We start from the raw sequence: 24,387 nt of genomic DNA on the forward strand, positions 1-24,387 counted from the left end.
TGGTTTAAAACAGAATTGTTCATAACTACTCTTTTGTAAACTAATCAAATTCTAAATAAGAAGACACTGGTAAATGTCAGAATCTTTATTTTAATAATTAAATTAAATGGGATTTAAAAAGAAATTTCTTTGATGAATTTTGATTAAGGCTTTATGTTTAATATAGATGTTATATCAAGTGAAGCTTTTTTGCATTCTCACACATGTCTATTCTAAACATGGTTCTTTTATGAAATCACTCAAAATAACATTTGAAGCACCTTTTATTTTTTTATTATTAAGAGTGTTCTGAGAGAAAAACGAAGATTTAACCGCTAAAATTGATCATGTATGATCGATGCTACAATACTGATTATTACCATGACATAATTTATTTAAATGTCTGTTTTAATGTAATAGTACAGTGGAGAGGGTCTTGAGAGCAAAAAAAAAAAAAAAACATTATTGCTGTGTTGGGTTAAAGTGACATCCTTCAGTCAGCATCCTGTCAACAAATGTTAACTCAAACCTGATTTAATAACTTGTTAGTCAACCGACATAGACAGTATTAAGCGATCATCAATTAAAAAACAAAAAATATATATAATTTCATAATTACATTCAAACATCAACAAATATTACCAGTTAAAAATGCTCACGGTCATTTAAATATTGATTTAAACTAATATAGGGCCATTCTCTCACCTGCAACTGTCAATGCACTGCTGTTTTTCTGTATCGCTCCTGATTCAACTGATCTTTATCAAAAGCTGATTCAGGTTAAATTAACATGAAACACTCATCTAAACACAGCTCTGCACTTTAATTAGTCAAATACTGGAAATGAAAGAGCTAACCTGCGTCCTCTAAAGCAAGCTCAAGCTGATCTGGGCTCAGTAATGGATTTTGCTTGTACTTGTTCGAGCTGCAGCTCTGGCTCCAGGGTAAGAGTGATGCGTTGTGTCAGCTGTGTTCATGTTAAGAAGGCGCTGTGGATCATAACACACAGCATACAGCACTGTATAAACTGGTATGAAGTCTCAGTGTCACACTGTAGGTTAGAAGTGTTCCAGGTTGTGCTATGAAGTCTTTTTTCTGCTTTTGTTTTTTGAGTCTATACTGTTGGTTACACTTTATTTAAAAGCTGCCTACATAGAGGCTTTATAACATTCCTGAGTGTTAAATAATGAATTAAGTTTAAAGCATTATTTGAATATTTTTGAACAGCTTATGCAATTTCTGTGAATGATTTTGAGGGTCTCAAACTAAAGTGGTAACAGATTTTCCATTCATAACTCCCCTTCATTAGGCAGAATTCAGTAGACATGTATGTTATATATTGGAAAATGTTCTTTAAAGTCTTAAATAACAGTATACAGTTAATTATACCACAGTTAGTTCGGACCCTGCAATGTGATTGGCTGAGAGGCGTTCTATGAGTGCCGTTATCAGCCGGTAATGCACTGTAATTGAAACTCTCCATGTATTACTCCGCCACATACAGGTAACCTAGCAACAATGCAGCGTTTACAAACCAAACAGTGCAGCAATGGAACTTTTTTAACTCGCACAGTTTTATAACCAAACAGATTGTATTTTCTCATCGTATTTAACTCAAAATCTTTCAATAAACAGCATTAATGGAACTGTGGAATAATCGCAATAATGCACTTGAGGTTTGTGATTTAATGTGTAATACTGGCCTGCGGCTGGTGCCTACGACCGCACAGCACCGTACAGCAGTGTGAATATTGCACGTTATACCACAAACCTCAAGTGTATTATTAGTATAATCATGCATGTAATCAATGCCATCTCATCTCATTTTCATACTTATGTTATAAAAAGCCTTATGTTGTGAGCAATGGCACAAGCAGTTCATAAATATTCAAATAATCCTTTATAAATAAGTTATTAATTAATACATTAATGCTCATGAATGTTTTAAGCCCATACAAATATAATGTTACTGTACTGTCCACAAAAGTCTTTAGTAATTTCTATTGGCAGTACATCTCTACAGTTGTCCATTAGCTTGTGTAAATTTTCAGACATCTGATCAATTGTGCTAAAGCTTAGCTGGAATAGAAATCTGCATCCCAGAGTAAAATTGAGCGTAAGTGTGGATCCCATCCATACTGTAAACTATTCCAATAAATTTAATGTCTGCGAATGTCTAAAATGTTACCTAGTTTTCTCCCTAATTTTAGCTGAGCCAATTAACCCACACACTCTCTCATTCACTCACTAGGACTCCTGATCCTAATCACCTGCAGTGAACCGACCTTGGGAGTGTCAGGACAAGAGCATGCCTCCTCTGATACTGATTACATTACACTAGGAGTGGTTTGGGGGAAAAAGTACCATCTACTGTACCCACCACCCAGAGAAGAGAGCATGGCCAAATGAGCTCGCTCGCACTCCGGCTGCTGATGACAAAGCGGCAGCATGACTCAGGATTCAAACTTGTGACCCTCAGGCCACACAGTGTGTTTGCAATGGTTTTGCGTGAACAAATACAGTTACCTTTCTCACATAATACTTTGATTTTTGATTTAACACAGCAGTGTGCTAATAATCATGTTCTTTTACTTGAGGCAGCATCACCGAAGAGGCATGGAATGGAGTACTCACACGCCATACAAACCAGATCAGATTAACCAGGCTTTGTGGGAAAAACAGATTGCAAAGTGTGAGTACACCCTTCATTTTGAATATCAAATAGCCAATAACAAATTTAGAAACTGCCATCAATGCAGTTTTTATTATTAATTATGCAACCTACTGTAAAACAGCTCTTGAGCTGTTCTTGAGCTTGCTTTGAGGTTAGAAAAAAAAAAAAAAGTTAGACCAATTTCAGACAGCAAACAGAGCACTCTTACATCACCGACCCCAACTTATATTCTGTAATCTCTGCTGACGACATGGATAAGGTTAGACATTTAAATACTGAAAACAATTAGGTGTAAATACACAATAAGGAGCTATTCACATATACAGAATGTTTACAAAATGTGAGATTTACAATTCCATACTGTTTTGCTTTAACATTAATTACATTTAAATTATAGCATTACTGTTCCCCAAGAAGCAAACAGGTACACTCGTCCCTCTGAAAGACAATGTTATACATAAGTATATACATAAAAAAACAAACTGATAAAAATAAACTTACTATATCTATTCATCCTTCAGTGATCCCTTTTGTTTTCTTCTGCTAAAATCTAAAACGCACAGTACTTTTAGCAAAACACTGGTGAATAATTTGAGCCTTTTTTTTGTTTATTGTGCTTCTCAAACACTGATGCTACTCTCTATAGAACAGTGCACTGCGTACTGTAACATGGCATAGATTAGCTTTAAAAAGAAAGTGCCAAAATCAGACATGCACACGAGATACGTCATTTCTCTGAGTTTTGATTAGTAAAAGAAACATTTAAAAATCTTAAATCTTCAGTGACAATGCTGAGTGTCAATCTGTTAAACTGAGAAACCTTATTTACCTTTATTTAGCTTGATTTACCTAATAATTATCTTCATTTCTATTTCTATACGGTTATCCTCCCGTATACTGTGTACAGACAGATGACAAATGACTGTGTAATAACATAAAACAGAATAGAATAAAGCATTTCAACATACAAACTAAGACAACACACATCTTAAACAGTGTCAGATTGGTCCAAATATAATAATACTGCCGGGCTGTTAAGACTGGAATGGTTTCAGTAAAAGTTGTAATACCTGATAGATACTGACAGAACTGATAGACAAAATAATAAAATAAAAATCTTTCTGTAGAACACTTTCTCTCATATAAGGAATAGTGCAGGAGCGCACATGCTAAGCTACAGTAATTGCACATAATCACCACGAATATCTGAGGCAGCCTCGCCATCTATAGACTGAACCAGCTAGCTCGCTGGTGCTGCAGTCGAAGGCAAAGTGAGAAACACAGTCTTATTACCTGCAGGTAGTTTAGTAACTGTTAAACTCCAGTAAAAATAAGGGCGCAGTTGAGTGAGGGCTTAGCGAGGCCGTCAAGCGCAAGAGGCAAAAGTGCCCGAGTATGTTAAGAGTGGAGTCTGTGCCATTGCAACAACAGCAAACTCTGCTAACCAGTCAGCGATGTGCTAGCCAATCATCTTTTTTCCACGCTGGGCCCTCTTGTCCAGCCTCTGGCAAAAATGTCCGAGAGCAGGGATTCAAGCAAAACCGTGGTCATCGGAAATGTCTGGCGAAGGTATAAAGCCATCGTTATCTTTTATACGTTGTTTGCCACAATGTCCCACACTCAGTAATACTTCTATTAAATCCTTAAAAGTGATTGGTCAAGAAGAGGCTACAGTGAGGAACACGACCAAGACGGTAACTCAGAGGTCACCATCAGACGGTGGTAGACACAGCTTGAAGAGCCTGAAATGTCAAAAACGGAAAAAAGACATTCAGCAACATTCCCGCAAAAACAATAAACTTAACCGGAGTTAACCACTTTTTGTTGCTGTTGTACGTACCTTGGTGCAAAGGCAGGCATCTGATCCATCACTTTGAGGTTTTTGGCAGAGATCTCTACTCTGGTGCCCTGAGGAAGAACATACAGAACATCTTAAAGCCCCTGGGAACCTGAATCTGAATAAGAATTTCTTAGGAATGTTTTTACAAACTCTATCTCCTCTTGATTTAGAGTGGGTGGGTCTAAAAGTGGATCAGGCTGACATCAGCAGAACCCTGACCAATCACAAGGCTAATGCAGCTCTGACCGCTCTTTGATTCGGGGGAAAACAAAACCGGCGAATTGGTAAACTGTTTCTTAGCAGCAATCACAATTCACCAAGTTGTGCTTCTCCATCTTAAGGCTGTGTACGTTGCCATGATAATGTAAACAGATGTTTATCTGCTAGTGATAGACAGGTTTCAGTCACACACAATCAATACAGGTGCTGGTCAACGAATTAGAATAATTTGAAATAGTGCAATCATGAAATTCTTTGAATGCATTTTTTGTGCAGAAAGCAAATCAGGTGTTCACCGCACCTGTCCTACTCGTTAGACTAATCACAGAACTCGTTACCTGGAAAAAATTTGCTCAGCTGAGCTTTCCAAAAGGCCCATTTAGGCCATTTAACTGTGACACTGTTGTTTTATTGAATTAGAATAATGGAGAAACCGTTTCATTGAATTAGAATAAATGCTGGAATTTTTGTTTTCTGTGAAGAGTGTTCACTGTGCAGTATAAAGTCAGGGTTGAGTAGAATTTCTAAGTTGTAAAATCAAATCATGGGTAAGCAGCGCGACCTCTCAACCGGAATAGTGGCTCAAATTCAAGCCCTTCGCCAACAAGGCTTGACCCAAACTAAAATTGCTGAGCAGCTCGGCATCAGCCAGTCTTCCGTCTGCAAAGCTCTCAAGAAAAACTGCAGCAAGCGCACCAACTGTTCCGGCGTCCGAAAAACTTCTGCTCGCGACAACAAGCAGCTGAGAAAGATCGCAGTCAGCAACCGGTTCAAGTCCACTTCCGAGCTCACCGACTTGTGGAACAAGCAGACCGGCGCTGACGTCTGACGTCTCCAGATCAACCACTTACTGTCGTCTGCGCGAACTCGGCTTCAAATCTCGCGTTCCAGCAGTAAAACCGATGCTGAACAAGAAACAAATGGAGAAACGGCTGAAGTGGGCCAAAGAACACGGTGAGTGGACTGCTGAAGACTGGCAGAAAGTGGTCTTCAGTGACGAATCACGCTTCTGCATCTCCTTCGGTGACCAAGGTCCTCGTGTCTGGTGTCGTGGTGGCGAAACCTACAACCACGAGTGCTTGAAAAGATCCGTCAAGTTTCCCCAGAGCGTTATGGTCTGGGGATGCATGTCCGCTCGAGGTGTAGGGAAACTCTGCTTCCTCAAGAAGACTGTCAATGCTGCCGTATATCAAGATGTTCTGGAAACGTTCCTGATTCCGACTGTTGAGGAACAGTTCGGCGAAGAAGACTTCATATTTCAACAGGATCTTGCACCGGCTCATGCGGCAAAGTCGACCAAAGATTGGTAGGGCTGGACCCGAATATTCGGATATTCGTTCGTTGAGTAGGTATTCGGTTTTTAATTTTGGTATTCGGATATTCGTTTTTTTTCTCCTTTCCAGAGTTCCACCTCACTCTAACCACTTCTGTTTTCGCGGGTCCCGTCAGAATATCTTGCGCGCGGGACAGAACTGAACTGTTATTGACTGGAGCGGGAGTTTAATCCAGACGATGCGGGAGCAAATTAATAAATAGTTAAGAAAACTGTAATAATTGTAAAAAAAAAACCCTAAAGAAAACTCTCAACGCGCAGGATGGACCGACACACACACGCACACACCGATGGTGTTTGGACTGGGGTAAGGAACGGGACCGCACTATGTGGCGGGCGGGCGCGGGATTAAAAGAAGCAATTTTTTTGCGGAGCGGTAACGAGACAGAAACGCGGGAGCGTGGAAGAGTGGGTTTAAAAATCAGTCTCGCGCAGACCTCTATTATACATGATAAAAAAAATGCAGGCTCTTCGAAACTGATTTATATAATAAAACGTAAGGGGTAATGTGGCAACAGTAGGGGCTAAATCGGTTACAAAAGCCTGGCCTACAAAAATGATGTCTGAACGAATTTCCTCTTATCTAATATAATTTAAAATGGTTTAAAAATATAAAATAATTTCTAAGCAAACGAAATATTTAATATTGAGCTTATAGCCCAAGTGCAAAAATACAAAATCAGTAATACGGCTATGCCCTGCACAATGCTTAAACCGAAATAGACCAAGTACAATAACGTCATTAACAATGACTTTCCTCTACTCTAATATAATTTAACATGGTTTAAAATATAAAATAATTTCTAAACAAACGAAATATTTAATATTGAGCTTATAGCCCAAGTGCAAAAATACAAAATCAGTAATATGCCCTGCACAATCCTTTAACCGAAATAGACCAAGTACAGTTTACAATGACTGTCCTCTAATATAATTAACAATGTTTAAGAATATAAAATACTTCCTGAACAAACGTTTTTTTTGTTTGTGTGAAAACACAAACAGCAATTTACTGGGCTGGCTTGCGCAGCGGAGAAACCGTGCAGCAGCAGCCTCCTAGCCTGCTTACGCAGCGGATAAGCCGCGTGTGGGGCAGCAGAAATTCCGGGATGAAAACACAAAGAAATCTGAGCTAAAAACACTGAAAAAATATGGGGGATAAAAACACCAAAAATCCGGGGTGAATATGTCTCGTCGGTCAGAGCAAATTGAACATTTTTCAGTGGATTAAAGGGGCCGTGATTTGCTTTTTTTAAATTTTTTTTTTACCTCTTTTTTTAAAAACGAATATTCGAATATTCGCTTCGAATCAGTGCCAAATATCCGGAGCTCAAAAAACGCTATTCGGGCCAGCCCTAAAGATTGGTTCACTAAAAAACTGCTTGAAGTTTTGGCATGGCCGGCCAACTCGCCTGACCTCAATGTCATTGAAAACCTTTGGGCCATCGTCAAGCGGAAAATTCGTGACAGAAAGCCTACTACGCTGGACCAACTGAAGCAGAACATCGCCACTGCCTGGGAAGCTGTGAGTGCGGAAACTTGCGACAAGCTGGTCAACTCGATGCCGCGGAGACTTCAGGCAGTCATACAAGCCAAGGGGGCAGCCACAAAATACTGAGAAAGTGATGATTGTAATTATAATAAAAATTATTCTAATTCAATGAAACGGTTTCTCCATTATTCTAATTCAATAAAACAACAGTGTCACAGTTAAATGGCCTAAATGGGCCTTTTGGAAAGCTCAGCTGAGCAAATTTTTTTCCAGGTAACGAGTTCTGTGATTAGTCTAACGAGTAGGACAGGTGCGGTGAACACCTGATTTGCTTTCTGCACAAAAAATGCATTCAAAGAATTTCATGATTGCACTATTTCAAATTATTCTAATTCGTTGATCAGCACCTGTATAACATTATGACCACGCCCCTCCCACAAGAAATTAGTGGTTGCCTTTTGCTCTGTCGTCTGCCAGTGTGAATGCAGAGTTAGTGCTGCTGGCGTGTCCCACTCAGACACTCCTCCCGAGGATGAGGCGTCTCCAACTGCGGGGCTTCTTCCCGAGGAGCTTTGCTAGCCGAAGCAGCTCCATGGACACTTACCACAACTGTTTACTTCCACTCAAAAATCTAAATCTCTGATCTTTGCTCTCTCTCTTGCTTGTCATTTTTTGGATATACCTAGCTTAAGCACTTAATTTTGTATCTCAACTGTTACCACTTAATGCCACTATATTAACTGCTATATCACCTTTTACTTAATTGTACATTTTCTGAACGTTGTTTTAATAAACTTAGTATGCACTTAAACATCAGGAAAGCCACTCTGGGAACCCATTCCTGTGTGTACATAAAGCATTAAGAAGCCAATTAAAATGTGTAACTTTCTGTAATATACTTTGCATAATGCTTTATTCATATGCAGATCAAACGCAGATCAGCCACGACATTATATTCATCTTCTTGTTTCTGCTTTTCTTGTAGCTGGTTTATATATATATATATATATATATATATATATATATATATATATATATATATATATATATATATATATATATATATATATATATAGCTGAAGCTTGCCTAACCATTATCCTCACAATATTAATTCTAGATATGTGTATTAATTATTTGATTTATTGAAATAACTTGTGCCTTTAAATAGAAAGTGTCCAAGAGCCAATTAAACAGCAGAAGTCATTATGGATCATTACATGTACTTTATTGTACCCAGTAGTCATGCAAATGATAATCGATTTTTAATTGCAGACCTCTTAATTGTAATGAAATTAAATCAAAGTGCCTAGAGATTTCCATATCTATATAAAAATGAGTTTGGCTTTAACTTGGGTTCTCAACTTGCTAATATCATGAAAGCTTGAGTAGAAGTGTATGAAGAGTGAGGAGTGGTGGTGTACCTGTTTGCGCATGATATCCATAGCCTGCATGAAGCAGCGGGGCATGAGGCCGTGGTTTCTGGCCAGGTTCATGGCCTGCTCAAGAGAGGTCGTCAGAGTGCACCTGCAAAACAGAAGCTCTGGATTAGAGGAATGCAGTGGAAACAACAGTTGGAGATGGACTTGTTTGTGACATGGTACATCGTCATGCAGGTCTATCCATTAATAGGTACAGAAAAAATAAATTAGTAATGAATGGCCAATATTAGAGTTGCACTGGATGTTCAGCAACCAAAGTCATATGTCAGATCGTGCTTATTTAGTTTGTTGGTATGTTTGCTGGAATGTTCATAATGTTCCAAATTCAATAAATAGTTTTCTAAGATTTTTTTTTAACATATTGAAGCTATTTAATTTATACAGTAGTGACCAAATTAATAAAATCCCTGTGAAAGAACGTTCTGTATTTGGTATTCGTCCTTCAGACAAATGTTTCAGCTCTCTGTTCTTGCCTGAAAGAAGAGGAATTTGAAGTGCTTCACAAACATTTGTAGCTTTAAGATTGTTCATTACCTCTGCAAGCCTGTGGAGCACATGGTGATGTGGCAGGCTCCCAGACGGCTGCACAGCTCTGATGAGACCAGGAGCACGCTGACCCCGGACGGATGACCCGCAGCGCTGGGCCTCACATTCATGTAGGTCTGCATCAGCCGGCACAGGTCATCCAGAGTGTTGAGAGGACGAAGGAGCTGCAGGAAAGTGAGAGGGGTCATCAGTCTACCTGACCGGCTGCAAGGTGGCCAGATGGCTCTGCTCTTTTATCACAAGTGTGAGAGTTGAAGACTGCTAAAAGAGCTCTCTGCACACTGCTGTAGAGCATACTGTACAAAACACACAAAAACCTATTAAAACCTTCCTGAGGCTGAGATTAGTCTTACTTACCTGATCTATTTTCATGGCAGTGGAATTTGATTCTGAAGGTAAATTGGATTTCTCCAGGTAGAAAGCCCTGCAAGAATCAGGTCAAAAGGTTATCATACTGTTTTGTATTTCTGCATATCTGACTAGACATAATACAGAATCCTGTGGGATTATGTAGCATATTTAAAAACATACACACTGTTATTCCCTGTAGAGAAGTACTGCCAATAGAATAGGACTCACACAAACCTATTCAGACTGTTCCTAATGCCAAATGTGGGCTAGAGGGATACGACACCTCAAACGTAAATAACAATACATAATCACATTCACTCAATTGGCTGAAAGTTTTTACTGAACTGAGTAAATCTACTTTTAGATTATTTTTTTTCTAATTCTTTTTTTTATTATTCATCTGTATTAAATTAATTTATTTAATATGTGTATTTCTTTATTTATTATACTTTTTTTACTTTCTTATCTAATGTTTTTAATCCCATTTAAACTGTAAATGCTTGGCTGCATTGTAAATAAGGGTTACCCTCAATGTACTCCCGAATTAAAATAAAGGTTGATTGACAGATTGAGCTGTGGAGCAGTAGAAGTGTTCTCGGGAATGGTGGTGCTCCGTTCATTATTTTTGTGATGAGTTGGGGATAAGTGGTGCTCTATTGTTGCTGAAAGCATTCAAATCCTCACAACAATGCCTCAAAAAACTAAGTAGAAACTCTTCCATTAACAGTAGACTGTTACTCCAACAAAATAAATAAGTGTCCCAATGCTTTTATCCATAGGGTTTGCTTCGACCAAAAATGAACGTAACTATATTAATACATTATTTGCAATCATTGTTTTTTGTTGTATTACTTAAAATTACTTAAATTCAAATACATTATCGACAAGTGAATTTAGGAGCAATATTTAAACCAATATTATTTCCATCATTAATTGTATATTTAAATAATAATTCTTAAAACAGTATGTCAATACAAATTTCCAAATGAAAGTATAGTGCCCTTAACAAATTACTAAACATTTTCCTGTGTGCTGTGACATCCTAACTGATTTCCATGCATCCCAGCTGAGATTCTCTGAATGTCTGAAAAAATTTAAACTTAAATGTGGTTTAGCAAAGACAAACAGCACAGGGTAACACAATACTGCCCCCTGGAATATGCAGTGATATCATTACCACACAGTTTTTGGTAAATTTTGCTTCTAGTTTAGTAAGATGATGTTCAGAATGGACAAGACGAGGCAACCTGAATCATACTTGTGCTAGAAGCACAAATAAAAATTGGTCTCTACCTTTATGATGTACCTGGGGTGGTATAACTGGTATGGGGGAGGCTAACTGAGTCCAGGTATTGCAACTATGACCTCATTGGCCCAGTGCTGTAACATCTGAGCTACCAGTACCCCAGGAGTATTTTAAAGAATGGTATTAAGCTACTTGACACACACACACACACAGACTGAGGCTTCAGTATAGAGCAGTGGTTTAGCAGAGTCTGTACCTGAGTCTGCGGTAGTAGAACTTGACCTTCTCCAGAGATACAGCATTGATCCGCTGCTGAAACTCCTCCATCGCCACAAAGTCCTGAGTTGGCGCTCCCTCAGGCCTCTCCAGTGCTGAGTAAATAATGCAATCACACACACTTCTTTTAGAAAGTCCTCATTCTGAAGCATTGAAACTACTGCAGCACTGCAGTGTGCATTAACAACCACCAGATGGAGACCAAGATTCACAAAGAGAACCCAGGAGTATACACCAGAGGATTTCAAACTGAAAGAAAAGTAAATAATTGTTCAATTATAGCATCTTTTTACCTATATTGAATTTAAAACTTTCATTCTGAATAATTATTTTTGGAATGATGGTCACTGAAACAGTTTGTCAAAATTTTCAATCATTTCCACCTATATTTAGAGAGTACAAAAAAAACTGTATTAACCTAAATCATAAATGGAAAATGTTAATAAAAGAAGCAGTGTTTCTACATATACTTTTATTTTATTTCAGACAGTATGATCCCAAGATGTTTTTATTTCATTAGTTGATAAACATACATTCCTGCATTTCAGGCCTGAAACACATTCCAAAAAAGATCTGGACTGGGTCAATTTAGGGCTTTTATAATGTAAAGAAAAACTCTTGATAATAATAATCTTATTTTAAAAGTTATGTGATGTAAATTTTTTTGTATATGGGGTGTCTGTACACTTCTGTGATGGTGGCATTAATGCAGAAAAGTACATAGAGATCTGTAGTCCCAACCTATCTTTGAAACACAGCAATGCTAACGCAGAACTGTTAGAATGTGTTTGCAGGAAGAATGGGACAAAGCACCTGAAACACATAATAATTAGTTATAAACGCTTTACTTTCCCAATGTTTAGCAATGTGTTGCAGTTCTAACATACAGGATGATAGATGTATATTAACATTTTTGCATAGTTGGGTTTGTATTATTTTAGTAATTGTGCATACATTTTACCATATTTTACTAATTTATGAGACATTAATAGCCTCTAAACGTAATGCTTGTCCAATTAATAACACAACTAAGCAATTACCTATGTAATTATATAATTATCTAAACATTAATCAGTATGGTGAACGTTGAAAATCTTTTTGATGATGGGTTTCTTGAGGGTTACGACCCATAAAAGAGTCTGGGCATCCTTTACTGTTTTCACATCAAAGCCGAGAGCCAGACAGACGAGTCTCAATTCTGAAGGTCTGAACAGAAGCCCTCCTCAGAGAAAAGGAGCCGAACGCAGAGGAAAGACCTCACAACTCCATCCAGACTTTAATGAAATCTTAATGAAATACTGTGAATGTCGGGGGTGTGCTCACCTCTGCTGAACAGCACAGAGTGAAGCTTCAGACTGCCTCCGTTCTGCAGTCGTATGGGCAGCTCGCTGAAGTGACAGCTGTCCAGGTACAGAGTGACCCGTATGGCCTGCCGGCTCCCCTCCACCTGATAGTGCACCGGCGTGTCTATAAGCAGCAAAGAGACGAGGAAAAGGTGGAGGAGGAAAGCAGAAGCATTGAAGCAGAAAAATGAGAGGAAAGAAAGAGCAGCTATGAATTCTTCTATAGTCTAAACAGACATCATAACTCAATCACTAATGTAAAATGATCACCATATTTCACCCTTCTAACAGAGATGTCTGGTCACAACCCAGGAATAGGTTTCATACACTTTTTAATCCATACATTTCCATGATTTTTTTATGACTTTTCCAGGCCTTTAAGGCAAATTTTCATGACCACATGATTTTAAAATATCATTGCAGACATGGACAATAAAACCAAAAATCAACTAAAACAATAATCAAAATTAATTAATAAAATGTATCTGAAAAATGTTGACACACAATCTTCAATAATAATAAAATGTGTGTCAGATCCTGAGAGCTCCATTTTGTAGGGCAAAATTACTGATTTAACTCTGAGCTGATGTATTTGTTAGCTGAAAATATATATTTTTTCCCGTCAATAAATGGAAACACAATATTTGTAGACCAAATTTCCATGTCTGTTCCAAAACTTAATTATTTTTTTTTTCCTTCAAAAACTTATCCAGGCCTGGAAATTGTAATTTTCCATGTAAAATGTAAAATGTAAAATTCCATGACTTTTCTTGTTTTTTTCTTGACCCACATTTTCTCGTGGTCATTAAGTCACAATACACTCAGTGTCCTGAGGAGCGCATGAGGGGCTGGTGAAAGCTAGTGCATACACTTACATATGAGAATTTATAGTCTAATTTGGTCATGAGTATAATTAGATAAACAATCCCAGTACAACCAGCCCAGAATAGAAAAGCCTGAGTACAAAAGAGTGAAAAAGCCAGTGTATTAACTGCAGACACAAACGAGATTACAAAAGCTCTCTTCTTTTCCTCCAAACAAAACAGAGGCTTTTGGATAAAGCAGCTACGGTATCTCTGCTTACCATGTTGACATTCCTGAAAGGGACATCTGGAGGGTGTGTGTGTGTGTGTATTTGTCTGATTTAGGAAGTGCGTCTTTAAAGAGACGGGATTAAGGGCTGGAACATAATAGTCCATAATAGAAAGTCCTGCGACCCTCATCCACACAGAACCACCAGCTCTAATACTAACAATTTATAAACCGCAGGAATTTGTGAATTTTATATTTGTTCCTAGACGAGTTCAAAAGCATGTTTTTCAGACTGGAATTTACAGTCTGGGAGTTCCAGTGTTTCATCACGCAATCCTCACCACAGCCACACTTCAGTGCGATCATGCAACCCCATGAGAAATCTCATGAAGCTCACGTGATCTCAAAGAAGCATCCGTTATAATGCATCTTCTCCATGCACTGGATTTATTTCAGTACATCAGAAATAGAGCTCAGTTTGGACTGTAATTCACTGAGCAGAAGCACATCTCTGTATCTGCTGGCATTACAATGACATTACAGTTTTAGGTTTAGGAAAAGAAGCTCACTTGCAACAAGGCATTCATTCTCCAGCGACCGAAACAGCACGGTGACTTTATCCAGATCCAACAGAGCCGCCTTAGTGTCCTCCAGACTGGTGCGCTCCTCTCTCTGCAACACACAGCAACACAACATTCAGAACATAGCAGCCGCTACAGAAAGAGATCAGCAGTCGCATCATCCCACAACATAACAGAAGACATTACAACCCACAGTGGACAGTGCAGTGGGTGGTAATGATCGTGACCAGTGGTGTCTGGCTAGAATTATCGATGCAAACAGACAAGCAACTCTAAGTGCATGAGGCTCCACATGTATATCCCCCAGATCAGTACAGCGTTCTTTAGCTTTCATTAGGCATGGCAAAAGTCATGTTACACGATCCATGTTACTGTTCCATGACGTGACATATCAGCGTATTTGGTTAATTATCAGGGCTGGACTGGGACAAAAAAAATCACCCTGGCATTTTTGGTTTAGACCAGCCCCTCATAATTAGCAGAGCACAACCGACTTGTAATTTATGTGCATAGGGTTACAGAGACGCATAATGTATCATCAGCATATTGAATAAAATAAGGTTATTGTCTATTTTTAACTCTACCATTTTTGTCTGCTCTGTTTAGTTCAATTGATTCTTTATCCTTTTTTATTGAAATCATCTCTAATATGTATTTTTTTATTTCTCTGATACAACAGTTCAATTCTAATTTTTCCTCCTTTAAGCAGCTATAACATGTATTTGTATCTGGCTACAAACAGGACATTCTGTATAGCTTCACCATTATCAACGTCATAATAAAAATTGAACTTTAGTATAATCATGTTTTTTGGGGGGGGATGGAATGTTTAATGGGGCTCTTTTTTGCTTGAAACCAGGGTTTTCTCCTACTCTCATCATAAGAGGATTTTTTGATCTAGGTGGAACAAACAAACATTGAGCCTGATTGTGGTGCTTTATTAAAAACAAAAACAACAGCATTACTTTAAATACAAATATTTTTTTTCTAATAACTGGATGCATTTTAGTGTTTAGTTCTTTTTAAGAAATATCAGCTTTAGATTGATAAAATTAAATTATATTAGTGTTGTCAATCGCTTACATAAGAGAGAGAGACAGTCAGAGAGAGCGCGCGCGCGATTAAGCGAGGTAGAGAGAGAGAGACAGTACGAGCGCGTTTCCAGTCACCCATGTGCTCAGAGCTAAACCACGCAGAGAAAGGGTGTGGCCGCTTTCTTCCTATATCCTGATTGGTTCAGTCCACTGTCTATATTGAAGATGGGCCAATGGGCCGCCCCCTCTAACTTGTGGGCCGGTCTCTTAGGAAAAAAAAGGAAGAAAAAAAAAAATCAGCATCGGCCCCTGAGGCCTATCGGCCCTCCGGGCATTTGCCCGTTACACCAGATTACCAGTCCAGCCCTGTTTATTATAAGTAGCCATGGCGTAAAGGTTATCCATCTATATATGTAGTTTCCCCTGTTTCTCTAGGTATCCAATATCCAACTGTCTGTCTGTCTTTCTCTCTTATCTGGGTGTCTGTATGTTGTCTCTGTTTTTTATTCAAACAGATCGTATTTTCTCAAGTAATGCACTTCGGTTCGTGCTATAACGTGTAATATTGGCATATGTGAATATTACACATTATAGTACTCCCGCTCATGTATTAGTGCTTAAATATCCATAAGAAAAACTTGCGTCTTCAGAAAAACAAGTGTGATTAATTGCAGTTATTGTCATGATTAATCAAAATCATTTTTAATCGATTGACCCCACAAATCGGAATACTATTTATATTTTTAAAGGAAAACTAACTATTATTGGCTTATTTAAATAAAAGCATTGTAACTATAAATTTGCAATCACGTGTTTATTAGTTAGTCAAACAGTATCTGTGACCACATAAGTTGATTCAGAATTGTTACTTTATCATGGTTTAAGAAAAGTGTGCAGAGTTTAAGGCATGCAGCCAGTAGATTCTCGCCAGAACCTATAGTGTAGAACTTGTGTGAGAGCACTTGTTTCTGACCTGTGTCTGGCACATTCTGGAGGGAGTAGATTTGCATAACTGACTGCAGTGTATAACTGAATGTTTTCCTGCTCTGTTCAGCTGATTTATTGTATTCAGAGCAGGAAAAGCTCTGCGCTGTGTTGGGCTCTGTAGTCGAGGCTGAGCTTCAGCTTACCACGTGTGGTGAAAGTGTGGACTGGAAGTTGAAGAGCACTCCGATGGCTGAGATCTGCTCCAGCCACTTGCGGCTGACCTCCTTGCTGTCGTCCTCGTACTCGCCGTTGTTGTTAAAGCGCATGTTCAGTGCCCAGATCAGCTGCTCCGCCAGAGCACACAGAGCCCCCACCAGAGCCTGACAGAAAATTACATCTCTCCTCAGCTGCAGGTCTGTGTCTAAGAAAGGTAGAGAGGAAAAGAAATAGAGAAAAAAGACAGTTACTTATTAAAGTATCAGCCTTTTATTAACATATGCACTGAATAAAAGGTTTATTGTGTTTATAGAAGTAGATTAGATGTGAGCTTTTTCTGTTATTGGGTTCGAAGAAGTCTAAAAATGTATATAAATTTATTTAATTTTCTCCCAATTTCTCCCAATTTAGCTAGGCCAGTTGTCTCAGCTTCTACTTAGCTGTATATCACAACACAAGGATGGTGAAGACTAGCACATGCCTCCTCCAACACATTTAAAGTCAGACTTTGCCTTGTTTTGAACTGCTGCTGATGCATCATTGCAGAGTAGCATCACAGCACGCTCGGAGGAAAGCGCAGCGCCATCTACCCACCCAGAGAGAGCAAGGCCTATTGTGCTTTCTCGGGGCTCCAGCAGCTGGTGGCAAGCTGCATGATTGGGATTAGAACCAGCAATCTCCAGATCATAGTGGCAGTGCTTTAGATAGCTGGACCACTCTGCACCCTATCACTACTAGTTTTAAAGACACCCTTTTGTTTATAAAGAAACACACTGCTGCTGCTGTATCCAGCATGTACACAACACTGACTTCACCCTAATGATCACTGTTCATTAACCAGACGCACACACAAACACACTCTCCCTGCCCGCCACACTGAGACAATCAGCATGAACATGTGCCATACTCTAGAACTGAACAACACACACTGCAGGGTCGGGACAGGGTGAGCGCAGGAGTGAGAACGGGACCCAGACACACACACAGAGCAGCAAGAAGCTCAAGATCAGATTCCCTCACACTCCCTCAACAGCTTCCATATGCCTCCCACCGCAGACCCCAGGAGACCCCCCCCCCCCCTACACACACACACACAGACTCTGCTCTTTCAATCTCTCTCACTGGATCTCCTCTTACTCTCAACCTCCTGAACTCTCATACAAACACCATCACCTCATTCCAAATGAGCCCCTCCCCCAACACACACACAAACACAAACGAGTGTGGAATTCCAATAAAACACTGAACTATCTCAGAGCACACACCCTGAGTGTCAAGCCCAGAACTGTTCTTTAATCACGTAGTAGAGGCTTTAACACAAGAAGCATACAGAGCAAATACAAGCCCAGGAGTTACATAATCCATTACACACACAATCACACGCACTGGCTCACACGCACTCACAAGCATTCGCTCACACGCATTCACTCACTAGCACTTGCTCACACCTATGTACTCACACGCACTCACAAGCATTCGCTCACTAGCACTCACTCACTAGCACTTGCTCACAAATATGCAGTCACACACTCGCTCACATGGAGTCACACGCACTCATTCACTAGCACTTGCTCACACGCACTCACTCAGATGCAGTCACACGCACTCACTCACAAGCATTCACTCACACGCAGTCACACGCACTCACTCACAAGCATTCACTCACACGCAGTCACACACTCGCCCACATGCAGTCCCACGCAGTCACTCACAAGCATTCACTCACACGCAGTCACACGCACTCACTCACAAGCATTCACACACGCAGTCACACGCACTCACTCACAAGCATTCACACACGCAGTCACACGCACTCACTCACAAGCATTCACTCACACGCAGTCACACACTCGCTCACATGCAGTCCCACGCACTCACTCACAAGCATTCACTCACACGCATTCACACACTCACTCACAAGCATTCACTCACACGCAGTCACACGCACTCACTCACAAGCATTCACTCACACTCACTCACACGCAGTCACACGCACTCACTCAGGTGCAGTCACACGCACTCACTCACAAGCAGTGTTGGTAGTAACGCCGTTACTAACGCCGTTACTTTTTTCAGTAACGAGTAATCTAACTAATTACTCTGACTGTAACTATAACGCCGTTACCATTTCCGACACCCCGTTACTGCACGTTACTTTAGTCGCTCAATGAACTTTTTTTTTTTTTTTAACTTCGCTTTGCCCTGGTTAACAACTCCTCTTTCCGGTGAACTTGAGCTTCTGGCTGCTGTGCCTGTAGGTTTACGTGGTTTGGCGTGGTGAAGGGAGGCACAATTGTGACGATTTGCATGCTCTAATCAATTCAGTGATTGCCGTGGACAGGCTAAGTTCCGATTTAAGGACGTTATACTCTTTTTAGCTGCTCTGGTTTTTGTGGTGCTGCTGCTTTTCTCTGCCCGAACCCGACCTGACCCGAGGACCGACCCGAAATCGGGATCCTATTTTATTTTATATAAAGCTCTGGTGTGATAATCACAATATAGCTAAGTAACCAATTATTATTGTTCACTAAAGCGAACCAAATAGCGAAAACTGAAAGTGAAAAAACATTTGTGTTAACTGAATCTAATAAAAACGGTAATTAAAAGGAAAAACATAACTATCTCGAACTGTATTTTGTGTTTTTAAAACTAACTAAAACGAACTGAAATTACTGATAGAATACCCTCATTTTCGTGTTTAATTTATATATAAGCGCTGTTGTACAGCGGAGTTGTACAGCTGGCGGTGTTGTGCTGAGCGCGCGGCACCTGGTCCGTGGCGTTAGTTCTTGTGTAAAGCGCTCGCGCTAGCCGCAAAATACGACAGAAAACACAGAGAAAAATAAAAAACAAAATAAAATTAAACTATAATAAAAATGAAAAATTTAATCACGTAGCTCTGGGCGCACGTGAACGCCTCCGCGTTTGACTTGCAGCATTGTGTGTAGCTGTTCTTAAAAATAATTTTAATTAAATAATAGTTCTATGCTTTTATGTTAGTGTTAATTAACATAATTCTAATTATATTTCGCTCATTCAATTAGCCCGAAAACAGACAGTTTATGGGGCGGATCGGGTGGGGCTCATAATGACAGCTCATGGTTCGGGCAGAACGTGCACGGACTCGGCTGGGACGGGTCGGATTTTTTGGGCCCAATCTAAGCTCTATGAAGCTGTTATATTAATACCATTTTAACGGTCATTAGATGGGTGCTTTTGTCCATTATTTTGTTTTGTTTATATATACATATTTCCTTTGAGTGTGGCCTGGTTTGTTTAATTTCATCCCCAGACGCGTTTTTCCGTCTTTTCCGTTTTTTTCAGTATTACAAGTTAAAGTAATTTTCTTTGGTTGTGTGGAGAATTTCGTTTTTTTTTTTTTTTTTTTTTTAATTCGTTAGATTATATTTTTGTCAACATTTTGGGTTTATTTTCGTTTGTTATTTTTCTAATAATAAATATAGTAAATACATAATTGACTTCCTTTTTTTTTGACGGGCGAATAATAAAAGTAACGTGATCGTTACTTTTACTGGTAACTAGTTACTTTTATAGTGGAGTAACTCCGTTAGTAACTCAGTTACTTTTTTGGAGAAGTAACGAGTAACTAATTACTTTTTCAAAGTAACGTGCCCAACACTGCTCACAAGCATTCACTCACACGCAGTCCCACGCACTCACTCACAAGCATTCGCTCACACGCAGTCCCATGCATTCACTCACAAGCAGTCACACGCACTCACTCATATGCAGTCCCACATACTCACACACAAGCATTCACTCACACACATGCAGACACACATACTCACTCTCACGCAGTCCCACGCACTCACTCACAAGCATCCGCTCAAATGCAGTCCCGTGCTCTCACTCACTAGCCTTCGCTTAAATGCATTCACACGCACTAACTTACATGCAGTCTCACACACTCGCTCACAAGCACTTGCTCACACGCGGTCACAGACACTCACAATCAAGGCACTGTCTAAGTTTCAGACTCATTCTGAACAAGCTACGCTAATGTAGACAAAAACAGACACCAGCAAACTTGCTGTTTAATGTCAGCATTTTCATAAAACTGCGTTTACCCTGTCCACACAAAACGCAGACTTTTACATATGTGGGTAAACAGGGATTTAAATCACCAAACACTTGCCGTGAGTTACTTCATGTAGTTTAATATGCTCAAATATGCTTGCTTACAAGATTTATGATGCTTTTTTGATTATTTATTTTGGTACACTGACATTCCAGAAGTCATGGAACAAAAACCTAGTCCCATTGTGTCACACCTTTTGCCATGGCTCATGTATTTAAAAGAACTACATGCTCTTGTGCAGGATATGTATGTTGGTCCTCCTGCACTGGAGTCTGGATGCAAGTTTGCAGATTCTGCTTGTCTGTTTACACAAACAATTCTAGCCAGATGCACAATGATTACCACCCACTTTGCTGCTCTTTCGTAGCTGTATCCATATTTAACATTGAGAATAAATGAGCCTCAAGACTGACGTAACCATGAGATAACATTATTCACTACAGCTGCACCAGTAGAGTACTGACACATAGGGTAGAGTAGCTGCAGTTGATTTGTACTAATGTAGTGCTGCTGATTTGTTTGGGCCACTGAAGGCCTACGTGATGACTTTTATTCAGAGCAAGGATCAAAACATGTCTCTGATATTGTCTCATCTGTATGGAATGGGTACACAGCAGAAACGGAAAAAACATCCAGATGAGGCCACAGGACATGACATGAGCAGTCAGGCCAAGAGAAGTCCAGGCCTTCATGCAGGACTTCTGCTTTTCACAGACTATTTCACTGCAGACATGAACTGGTGGTACAGCATTACTCTTAAAGAGACAGTCAGCATATTTCTATTAAACAGTTCTTATACTGGCATTCAAAATGTTCACTTTAATCCAGTAATGGCTGCATCTAATAGCTTTTCAAATCAAATATTTTAAATAGTTTTTTGAAATTAGGCTGACATAACAAATTTCACAGACTTCAAATTTGGTTTTATCCAGTTTAGAAGGATAGGCTGGCTGTTCTCAACATATTTTACACATAGCCTCAGTAAATACCAATCAAATCTGATATGTTAATTAGGACTTAAAAGTTACAAAATCTAATCTATTTTTATAGCTTATCAGGACACTTACTGTCACATTTCTGATGCCGGATTGGCACTAATGTTTTTTGCTATGCAACATACACAGACATGCCAAAAGTCATGGAATAGCAGTACTGAAGTGTTACCATAGAAATTTGTGAAGCGCCATCTTGGAAATAATGTTAAACACTGGCCAGTGTCCTCATGGCAAGCTGACATAATGTAATAACTAATTCCTGACAGTGGGTGGCATAAAATGGCATATGGCAAGTGTCTGTGGGGTGTCAGGATTAATTGTGATATTTATGATTAATAATGCAAATACAACTCATGACTTATCCACATACCTGTGCATTTCAGTAAGGCCAACAAGAGCTGATTCCTCCCATCTGAAACACATTTACATATAAATACATGAACAAAAGCTTTTTCTGATTCCGTAGCAATAACCCGCACTATATAAACTTAACAAAGCATCCAGTGCCACACACACCCTCTACAAAGCCATGCAGACTGTCCACCAGGTTCTTGATGGAGCTGGGCAGGTTCCATGGGTCCTCCTGGATGTTCTTGTGTAGGATGTATCTGCAGCGTGCTGTCCAGTCGTCCGTGTGGCGGAATTCTGGAGAGTAGGTGTGAGACACAGTCACGGTCATAATGAATGCCATTCAAACTCAAATGAAAGAGTGCATGTGTGAGTTATAAGCAAACGGAGGGGATTAGGGATAAAGTGCTCATGTCTTCGGTTAAGAACAGGAACACACATGTACACACACACACACACACACACACACATTTCTACAACACAACAATTTGCTGTTCAAGACTTCCATAATTGTGCGTCAATTCAATTATGATTCTCCAAAATACAAAAACACACACATACAAACACACGCGCACAAACACACATGCGCACAAACACGCATGCACACACAAACATGCAGATACACAAACAAACACACAAACACACACACAAAGAGAAACACATGCTCACACAGTCTTAAGATGAGAAAGGACTGTTGAACTTCAGAGAGGGGAAATGACTGTTCAAACTCATACACAACCCAAATAACGTCTCTAAACATAGCACACACACACACACGGCAGTGCAGTGCTGGGAGGTACCTGGCTGGCTGTGGTCAGGGTGGAAATGCTTGGTTTCCTCGCAGGCTTTGCTCATGACCTGCCCTTTCAGGAGGCTGTTGATGGAATCCACCTGAACATGAAAGAAACACAGTCAAACGCTACAGAATCCTCCCTTCACTTAGACCCGGCTGGACCCGGCTCCGTCCACGCCTCTGCAGTCTGAGATATAACAGCTCCCTGCAGCTGGAAACACTGGACACGTGGACCCTTAATGGAACAGTTCAGCTAGGAAAACAAGTACACAAGTGTTTGGAGCTGAGGTATGCCTCTGTAATTTGCTTTTGGAATTCCTTTAAGGGTTTGTTAGTGAAGCAATGGCTCTATATAGAATCATTACAACTTAAAGAACCTTTTGACTGCTTAACAGTTCTTTCACTGGTTAAGAGGTTCTTTAGACTGATAAAATACCTTCTGTAGAGGGTTCTATAAACAGCATAAATGGTTCTATTTAGTGCTGAAATTGCTTTATTTAGTAAAATAATTAAAAGGAAAAAAATATTAAATGATGGACCACGCCCACTTCTTTGGTTTGTGTCCATGCTTTCTTTAACCTTCCTTTTTTTAACTTCCTATTTTTCTTTTGACACTGGCCTCCTGTCATCACGTTCAGCCATTTCTTTAGAAACAATTCCTCTAGAAAAAAAGTGGTTGACAGCTGCCTTATAATTTAGTCAACCCAAATAAATATGAGGTCTGTTACCTCACTGTCCCTCCACGCATACCCTCACTCACTTCTGTCATTCACTTTTCCTTAGCAAATTTCGTAATTGTTTCAGATTAAGACGTAAATAAATATTGTATTTCAATACCTCATATAAAAAGTGGCCTTATTTAGTGGCCCAATCAATCTCAGTGTGTTTTTAGTGGTGCACACGGCCATACAGATTAATTAACACTTAATTTGACCTGCTGTGTGAATGCCATGTGATTTGAGGCAAGTGTGTAAGTGTGTGTGTGATGAATATTTAAGAATACAGTGTGAATAATAATATAATTAGAATCACAGAGCAAACAACAGGGGAAGAAAATTAGAAATTTGTGTAAATCTGACTTTGTGCCAAATTCTTCCTTTAGTGCCGTATTTTACTGAAAGGACCGTATTATAAAGGCACAATATCAATGAACGTCTTTTTTCTGATATATTTTCATACATAGGCACACTGGATTATAGGGCGCATTATAAGTGACAACAGTAGGGAACAAGGATGTCGCCATTTTGTTAAGCTACACAGATTTCTCTCCTGAAGTGAGTAAAGCGCTTCTGTTTATTTACAGTATGCTTAGATTTCCAATATTTCCCACAGTGCTGTTAGCAGCAGAGCTTAGTACTAGTAAATGCCGCCCGACAGCGCTACACTGAGGAACCCTGAGTGTTCCGGTAAGCCAGGGTGCTATCAGCTAGCGGTTTGTCCCACGTAGCTTGTTTTAACACAGTAAACACGCAGACTACAATCCAATATTCTCACTTCTGAATAGCTAGAGTGCTAGCACTGCAGTTAGCGGCTAAAACTAATGCTGATGCTCCAAGCCTTAGTGCTGGAAAATCTTCACTAAAACCTCTATAACGCTGTACTTCAGTGGAGTGTCTTTACTGC

At 39.6% G+C, this 24,387-nt stretch overlaps 1 protein-coding gene across 2 annotated transcripts in view; it reads right to left on the bottom strand.

The window, feature by feature from the left end:
• Positions 1 to 423: 423 nt before the first annotated feature.
• Positions 424 to 24,387, bottom strand: part of prex1 (phosphatidylinositol-3,4,5-trisphosphate-dependent Rac exchange factor 1) — a 133,787-nt gene continuing 109,823 nt past the window's right edge. For both annotated transcript variants that reach the window (XM_022679349.2, XM_022679348.2), the window contains exons 29-40: positions 22,772 to 22,862; positions 22,140 to 22,268; positions 21,994 to 22,035; positions 16,517 to 16,734; positions 14,341 to 14,443; positions 12,720 to 12,863; positions 11,377 to 11,491; positions 9,881 to 9,947; positions 9,512 to 9,687; positions 8,960 to 9,062; positions 4,494 to 4,561; positions 424 to 4,395 (exon numbers count right to left, since the gene is read on the bottom strand). In XM_022679349.2, coding sequence (XP_022535070.2) covers positions 4,353 to 4,395; positions 4,494 to 4,561; positions 8,960 to 9,062; positions 9,512 to 9,687; positions 9,881 to 9,947; positions 11,377 to 11,491; positions 12,720 to 12,863; positions 14,341 to 14,443; positions 16,517 to 16,734; positions 21,994 to 22,035; positions 22,140 to 22,268; positions 22,772 to 22,862 — 1,299 coding nt within the window. In that variant the 3' untranslated portion in view covers positions 424 to 4,352. The remainder of the gene's footprint in view (positions 4,396 to 4,493; positions 4,562 to 8,959; positions 9,063 to 9,511; positions 9,688 to 9,880; positions 9,948 to 11,376; positions 11,492 to 12,719; positions 12,864 to 14,340; positions 14,444 to 16,516; positions 16,735 to 21,993; positions 22,036 to 22,139; positions 22,269 to 22,771; positions 22,863 to 24,387) is intronic.

Source organism: Astyanax mexicanus, chromosome 12 (genome assembly GCF_023375975.1).
Source record: "Astyanax mexicanus isolate ESR-SI-001 chromosome 12, AstMex3_surface, whole genome shotgun sequence".
In the NCBI taxonomy this organism is placed as follows: Eukaryota; Metazoa; Chordata; class Actinopteri; order Characiformes; family Acestrorhamphidae; genus Astyanax; species Astyanax mexicanus.